The 8,927-nt window shown below is 31.4% G+C and overlaps 1 protein-coding gene across 1 annotated transcript; it reads right to left on the reverse strand.

The window, feature by feature from the left end:
- Positions 1–661: 661 nt before the first annotated feature.
- On the reverse strand, positions 662–7,123 carry LOC134726965 (perlucin-like protein). Its single transcript, XM_063591362.1, has 6 exons — positions 7,116–7,123; positions 5,318–5,471; positions 3,524–3,597; positions 2,925–3,009; positions 1,479–1,691; positions 662–731 (listed from the first exon to the last, which is right to left on the reverse strand). The coding sequence occupies exons 2-6, from the start codon at positions 5,454–5,456 to the stop codon at positions 724–726; spliced, it is 519 nt and encodes a 172-aa protein (XP_063447432.1). The 5' UTR covers positions 5,457–5,471; positions 7,116–7,123; the 3' UTR covers positions 662–723.
- Between the last annotated feature and the right edge of the window lie 1,804 nt (positions 7,124–8,927).

The raw sequence follows: 8,927 nt of genomic DNA on the forward strand, positions 1-8,927 counted from the left end.
TTTTTCAGACAATTTCCATTTTTTAGGCATGTTTTTTCACAATATATCTCATCAGTTTTATATACAGAAATGCAGTTTAGGAGTATGATAGGAATTACCTATCAATTAAAAATCTGAATAGTATCATTGCCAATGGATGTTATCAGTCCTTTTTTTTATCCTATCCACAGCCTTACTAAAACAGATTTTATAGGACTAACGGGAATTAAGTTACCATGCTCATCATATAACGCATGGCTGTCAATGTCAAAACATTAGCATGCACTTTGAGGGTACATTTTACATGAAAAAATGCATGTAACAGGAATATGACAGTTGTCATCAATTTGTTTGATGTGTTCGAGTTTTTGATCTTGCCATTTGATTAGGGACTTTCATTTTTATAAATTTCCCTCGGAGTTCAGTATATTTGTGATTTTACTTTTCCTTTAGCATCACATCATTTAGCCCTCTTTAGAGTCACGAAATTATGCCTATAAGTAAGATCTACATTCAGTAGCTGTATGGATCAACACGCTGATCCTATAGGGGGAAACATACGCTTTAGCAAAGAGACGTGAAAATAATGTGCTCTAGTATTTTTATTCTTGTGGTTAGATTTTCATAAGGACATACTAAAATCTTTTTGTTCCAATATCTAAGATATATATTGATGAAATAATTGCATTTTATTCAAGTTTTAATATCTTTTTCAATCAACCTCATATGCGTTTAGTCTTTGATCTAGTTGCCTGAAAAACACAAATATATATTTAAGAAATACGCAATTTTAGTTATAGTTATTAACACCATCGTATAACATGTTTATGATTTTAAACACTTGCAGTCGAACTTTAATAATTTTTAACTAATTACTTAATGAATTAAATGGTGAAAACCAAATAAAAGATTTTAAACTTTATCCCGAATTCATGAAGTTAACCTTTGGAAGACTGTTTTATGATCACTGTCCTATTTTAAGTGCTTAAGTTTCCTGTCATGATATTTATCAACATACGGTAACATATTATTAATTTTGCCCTATAGTCTGATTACTTGCCCCAAAGACAATGAAACCATATATCCTTATAAAAATGACACTGTATGATTGCCAGTGCGAAAACTATCCACAAGAGTCCAAATGACAAAGAAATTAACAACTATAAGTCACCGTACGGCCTTCAAGAATGAGTAATGTTTTAATGGTTGTCACTTTCTGAATCTTTTTTTTTTAAACTGTGTAGATTTGTTTGAATATATCTTTCCAAACTGTTTTATGTGTTTATTAGCTTGATTTAGTAATTAAAATTAGATAAGCCTAGCGTTCTTTTTCGAGGATTGAACATATTACATGTACGTTATATCATACTAGCGACATTTTTTTCGCTCATCGCGTTGTGATATTGCATATACAACATAAGCGACCCCCTTTTATTGCTCTGTGCTTTACAGTGTATTACATATATGTAAGTGGTTAACTATAATTAAATAAAATTTACAGAAGTTTCTTTCACATATCCAGTTGTATTTGCTATGACATGGTGCGTCAAACCAAGTATCTGTGTGACCGTGATGACCTGCACAATCCTCATTACCACCATGGTTACCAGGTTCTCCGCTGTTCCATGATGTAAATTTTGCCTTTTCCTGATCATAAGACCATCTAAACTGTCCCTCCTGAAGATCAGTCAGACCAATCCAGTAATTGGCTCCTTAGAATTTCAAGTACAACGATCAATCTTTAATTTATCCTGAATACTAATGTGTTTGAAATGAAGTGAAGATTGCTATTTCAAAATTAATTTGAATTTTCTATAATTACGCGTAAAGAAATTGAAGAAAAAAAATACCGAAACAGAAATTGTAAGAAGGTGTGAAAAAAATATATATTTGTGAAAAAAAAATTTTGTATTAATTTAACCCATAGTTATCACAGTATTGATATTCATGTCAACACCGAAGTGTTGGCTACTGGGCTTGTGATATCCTCGGGGACGAAACGTCCACCAGCAGTGGCATCGACCCAGTGGTGTAAATGGTTATCAAAGGTATCAGTATTATAGTTTAGTATGCCAGACGCGCGTTTCGTCTACATAAGACTCATCAGTGCTACTCATATCAAAATAGTTATAAAGCCAAACAAGTGCAAAGTTGAAGAGCATTGTGGATCCAAAATTCCAAAAAGGTGTGCCAAATACGGCTAAGATAATCTATGTCTGGGATAAGAAAATCTTTAATTTTTCGAAAAATTCAAAGTTTTGGAAATAGGAAATTTATAAAAATTACCACAGTATTGATATTCATGTCAACACCGAAGTGTTGGCTACTGGCCATGGGCTGGTGATACCCTCGGGAACGAAACGTCCACCAGCAGTGGCATCGACCCAGTGGTGTAAATGGTTATCAAAGGTACCAGTATTATAGTTTAGTACGCCAGACACGCGTTTCGTCTACATAAGTCTCATCACAAAACATGTATGTGAGCTCGTACTTGACCGTACGAGTAAACGCATACGGTCAGACCGTACGCATATATCGGACCGTAAAATCAGACCGTAAAACCAGTCCTTAAGTAGTAGCATGACGTAAGATTGGAAATGGTTTGTTTTATGTGATAGGGTAAACAATGACGTCTTTTAACTCATCCTTCTAACCACAACCCAAACTCCTTCTTGTATAAAAACAGTCATAGACCAGGTTTATTGATTTTTTGAATATTTATATAATTTATTTTCTGTTTGTGCTTCAGATCATGCAAGTATTTTGACCGTACGCGTATAGTCGGACCGCACGAGTATACGTATACGGTCTGGACCGTACGCGTGCGTACGTTCCAAATACTTTCTTCTCTATACGTTAGTGTTATTTGTTTTACTTCTTATATAATGTTGATTGATAACAGACCTTGTTCATAACTATCTATTCTTAATTGTATAAACACTCACCCTTACTAAACTGTGTTTTTAACCATACATTTTCTGATGAATCGTCAATTTTGACAAGATATCCACCTATTTGACGACATTTTTTCTGCAGTTAAACAAAGAAGGTAACTATAATACAAATTAAAACAATGCAACATCTCTGATCACATTGAAGAAGATAAAACACAGGGTAGTACTATTATTCAAATTTAAAACATGACTTTAAAACTGTTTTATCAAGTATCACTTTCAGATGCATAATGCCAATTTTTCCTACGGGCAGACTTCAGATCTTGCTTCAGTACTTTCGGTTGAATTATGCATCCTTTGTTCCCACGTGCACGTACAGACTGTTTCATATGCTCTGTTAATGCGCATTATTGAAGCCAAACACGAGAGTAGCTTCCTTCTGCATTAACGTCGGGTCTACTGAAATTCAAAACTTTACCGATCAATTCAACTTTACCTTTTCCAACTACAGAATGAAAATGAAATGCTGATAGCCTACACTTGAATGATTTTTTTTTTACTTGTACGTCTACCGATCAATTCAACCTTACCCTTTTCGATTACAAAATGAGAATGTAAACAGATTCACAAGAGCTCAACCACTATCTTACCTCTGCGGTGAACCAAGTTTCAGCATCTCCTCCAAGATAATAACAATGATCTTTGTACGTTTTCCATTCTTTCTCTGTCAATTTATTAACAAAACAATATAACCATACTATTTTCATGTTCTTGTACATCGATCGTTATGCCAAAATTTCAATATCAAACAAAGATATACTGGCTGTAGTTCATACAGTTAACATAAGCTTGAACTTACCACTTATATATATTCTTAGTATCAGGAATTATTGAAATATTTTTTTTTTTTTAAATTAAATGTTCTAATGAAACACATATTTGTCATGAATAATGGATTGTTGGTACAAATAGATTGTTAACGATTTACATTCTTCTTTAGACATCACGTATTCCATTTAACGAAATTCAACATAAAAACTCAGAGCAACACAAGGCGGCGATAGAAATAAAAAAAGTATTATTAATACTTCCAATTAAATGATTTTTTTTTCTCACATTATAATGATTTTCTTACAAATGATTACAATTGTGTAATCGTGGTAATAATTCACAAACCCTTCTTTTAGAGACATGGATTTGAAAATATAAATGGACTTGTAACTTTTAACAACCAGATATAAAAAAATAATTAAAAGCAGCATTGGTGTAGCTTGCTACATAAACAGGTTTTATCAACCATTTCCTACATTAGAAAATACCTAGTCAAAGATATGACAGTTGATGTCCATTCGTTTGATTTGTTTAAGCTTTTGATTTTGTCATTTGACTTTACGTTTTGAATTTTCCTCGGAGGTCGATCAGAATTTATGTTTTTTTTCGTAGCTTTAAGTTTTGCGATTGACATAATTTTTTGTCATTTAAGTTAGAAGGGGGAATAACATTCCTCACAACATTACCGTACGAATATACAACATTACTGTTTAACTTACGTTAAATGCATTTTCAAGACGAAAACATGTTAATTGGAAGTCAACATGATTAATGTGAACCTTGCTTTATACTAAACTGACACGTTGAGGTAGAATTGTAATGTGATCGTGTACTCGCCGATAATAAATTTAAAAAAGGTCAACATGACAAGACACCAGTACCTACAAGTCCTTCCTCTTACTCCTAAATGTCACGCACTTACCAAGAAGGAGCAAAACATTCCAATTTCAAGTTATGGTTTCACTTTGCAACTAATTGAAATAAATATTTCTCGCACTCCAAGCTAAATCATCAATATCAGGATCACTCCAGTTTATTCTTTAACGTTCATTTAAACGGTTGAATTACAAAGTCTTCAATCAGTGTTTTGTGTTTGATTGAGTCCTCATCATTTATCATCTATTGTTTATGATTAAAGTTTTTGGTTAATAAATTTTGTTAATCTCTGATCGTAATAGATAAGAAATTGTAACTATTCTATATACGATGCATCTCTATTCTTATTTCCCTTGAAATTAATATGAAATTCAGAATATAACAGTTTTACAAAAAATAAAGAAAAATAAAACGAATTCCGGTCGCCTTTTTAACTTTCAAAAAAGTTTTGTCTGGAAAAGATGTCTTAAAACACAGATGACTGGATTCATGAGTATTCTTCTATGTGGGAAAAATTGTATATACTGATTGAAACCCCGAAATAGAACAATGATATTTTGTTAACATGTACACGAAAAATAATTATAAGTACATCATTTTGTTTTGAATAAATCAGACAGAAGACTGATTTGAGTTTCGTGCATTTAGTAAAATATTCATTATATTCTTCATTAGGAGGATAATGTCTTAACTCAAAAAAAAAATTCTAAATTTAATTTAATTGTTTATGTACTTACTCTCTAGTTCCTTCTCTAAACCATCCAATGTCTTTTTGGTTTTCTCAAATATCTTCTTAGATTTGTCTGATAGACATGGCAAGCAGCAAACATGAACTACCATTATGGTTGCAAAAATCAACACAGTTAACGCAGCCATTGTATAAAAGAGTTCCTGAATAAAAAGTGAAAACTTCTCGTGAGATGAAAACTCAATGTAAATATATTAAGTAAATGTAAGTTAGATTGATACAGCATTAACCACTCATGTATTACAGATTCAATATTTTTGTTATCACTTGAATAACATGAAACATTTAACCATGTTTTATTTTCCAAGTGGTCAAGTTATTTTTGATTTTCACAAGCGTTAAAGTCTTGAAATTAATTTGTTCATTTGTATTCAAATTACTTGACATTCATATGATGTAATGCAAGCAATGTTGGTCCAACTATCAAGTATAATATTCAAAAACAGTTCATAGTGAAGTGAAAATTATATGAACATCTAACAAGACAATTACTAAAACGTATGGTAACAAATAAGATGAAATAGCTTAAATTGTAACTATTCACTAGACCATTTAGTGCGATAGATTCTGGTACCCTGCATGCATAGGTATGCCGAGGGTATTATGGTAGAAGCCATTTGGTGCAAACTTTTAAACCAAAACCATACACAAGTTAAAACCTTTTTTTTCTTTCAATTAGAACATGTACATTCAATAAGAGTATATATTCCTAAATGAACTCACCATAGATACCAGGATTAAATTTTGTATATTAGTATACGTCAGAAGCACGTTTCGTCTAAATAAGACTCATCAGTGACGCTCAGGTCAAAATAGTTATAAAGCCGAACTTCCCCAAACGTTATGCCAAAAAACGACTAAGGTAATCTATTCCTGGGATATGAAAATCCTTAGTTTTTCAAACAATTTATATTTTTTAACAAGAAATTTATAAAAGTTTATATATAATTGATTCCATGTCAACAACGAAGTGCTGACCACTGGGCTGGGGATACCCTCGAAGAAAAGATTATAAAAAATTATTCCTGTTATTTACATTTATTTATAATTGTTTATGAAAATTAATTTGCTTCACGTGACTTAATCTTTGTCCTTCACAATATTTAATCATTTAATCAAACAAGCATTTAAAAAATATAAAACACTACTTACTTTTATTTTATTTGAATTTACTATATAAAACATGTTCGTGAAAATATATGGCCTGAGTTACAACAGATAAACAAAATGCAATTCGGCAAAGGAATAATGTCTGTGAAGTAAGCGTCTGAATTTTGTCATTATTCAATATTCTATATGCAATAGTCAGCCGGTTGCAAGCAGTCGGTAAGATGCAAAGGGAAAAGTAAACTGCATATTATAGAATAGATAAATTGAAAAGGAATGATGACAATATTCAAAACAGTAAAAATAAGTAAAACATAATTAGTTAACCTCTGCAAGATATTGTAAATACAAAAAAAAACAGTAATCTTAATTGGAATCAAAGTAATTTCTTTACAGCAAATTCTCATTAAAATGGAAATCAAAAGGTGATTTAAAAGTATGATAATATGTTCATATAATTATAAATACAAACAGGGCATGGCGAGACCTTCGTAATCCTTACATCTCCCTTAGATTTGTCTTCGAGCTTAAATGGACATACATTTGAATGACATGAAGCAGAATTTACCATGGAAATTTTAACGCCAAATTTTTCACAAGAGAAACACAGAACGCATTTTCAACTCGATATGGCATCAACATTATAGAAAATGAATTATATTTTGTAATACTCAACTTACCTTAAGGTTATATTACAATGTTTTTAATTGCAATTTAAAACGGGGTGAAAAGTATTTAAATAAGTGTTCGGTTCAGAAAATGCCATTAAAATGAAATAAAAAACCAAAATCAATGACACACTGTTACGTTTAGGCAGGTTTCCACAAAAATCTAGACATACGTAAACAGGTTTTGTCGTTATAAACAAACTCATCATAGATACATAAAATATCTTTCTTGTTTTTCCTAGAAATTGCGATTTATTAAAAATATTGAATTACATGAATTTCTGTAATACATATTAACATATATTTGTATACATATAATTCAATCTATATTCAACCATTGCCCAAGACAAAGGTAAGAAAAATAAAGAAAGACATCTAATTAAAAGTCGATAGTGTATCCAAGCAGAGTTACTTCGCTTTGTGTCTGTTAAAGTTGTTTACCATTTTCAAAAAGGAACATAAATATGTGCAAACGGTGTATTTCTTTGAAAACTGAATTTCTTATGTGAATTATAAATGATTTCCTGACAGCAAATGTGTGTACGAATTCCGTCAAAGACATAAATTATAACTGTATTGTTGAGATTGTCAAAATAACATATGGAATAAGCGATACATTCTTTTTAATCGTATATTTGAAATTTTTATTCGCTTTCATTAACGTAACTTGTACAAATTGCCCAGAGTCTGAAACTATCATATATTTGTGCCCTACGTGTAATGTGTAATGTCAAGCGCAGATTTCAATATCAAGACACGACATAACTCGACAGTCCTTAACAGTACCTAATTGTATTCGACTTTTGTCTCGACTTTACATAATAATTCTGATTGAGAACGTGATAATTTTGGTATATAGATATCAAAAGATATGGTATGCATGCCAAATGAAACAACTCTCCATCAAAGTCACAATTTGTAAGAGAAAACCATAATAGGTCAATATACAGGCTTCAACACGGAACCATGGCTCCTCGGGAATAGATTACCTTAGCTGTATTTGGCAAAACTTTTAGGAATTTTTGTTCCTCAATGTTTTATTTGGCCTTTTAAAATGTTTTTGTTTCGAGCGTCACTGATGAATCTTTAAAAGACAAAACGCGCGTCTGGCGTTAATATAAAATTTTAATCCTGGTATCTATGATCAGTTTATTAACCACCACTGGGTCGATGCCACTGCTGGTGGAGATTTATTTTCACGAGGGTTTCACAAGCGAAGCAGTCAGCACTTATATGTTGACTAGAGTTATCATTGATATGTATACAAATATAAATTAACTGTTGACAAAAATTTGAATTTTTAAAATACTAGGGCTTTTCTACCTCAGGAATAGATTACCTTAGCAGTATTTGGCAAAATTTTGTTGAAAAGTAATTAAGAAAAGCGTCTCGGGCGCACACAATGTATGTAATGTTTCATGTATTTGCACTAAATGAACATTGCTTTTCAATTTTGAATTGGTCATAATGCTGCTCAAGTTAATTTGTTAAATATTTATAGCTTTAATTTCTTTTTATTTCAGTTTTTCTGATGAAAATTCACAAAAGCACTTCGGACGCACCAAATAATTGAATTTTAAAAAAACTATCTCAACACTATCCATGTTAATAAACTAAGCTCACCCGTAATGACGAAGTATTAGTTATACGACATACATTTGTAATGCCAAAGAATTGATTCTTACTTTTAGAAATTGTGTTTCCTTAAGATCAAAGAGTAAATAACGGCAAACGAATAAAATCACTGGTAATTAATCTATCGAGATAAATAAATCCGGGTTACAACCTAAAACCGAGCAAAACACTTCAACTATCAGAGGAAAA

Source organism: Mytilus trossulus, chromosome 7 (genome assembly GCF_036588685.1).
Source record: "Mytilus trossulus isolate FHL-02 chromosome 7, PNRI_Mtr1.1.1.hap1, whole genome shotgun sequence".
In the NCBI taxonomy this organism is placed as follows: domain Eukaryota; kingdom Metazoa; phylum Mollusca; class Bivalvia; order Mytilida; family Mytilidae; genus Mytilus; species Mytilus trossulus.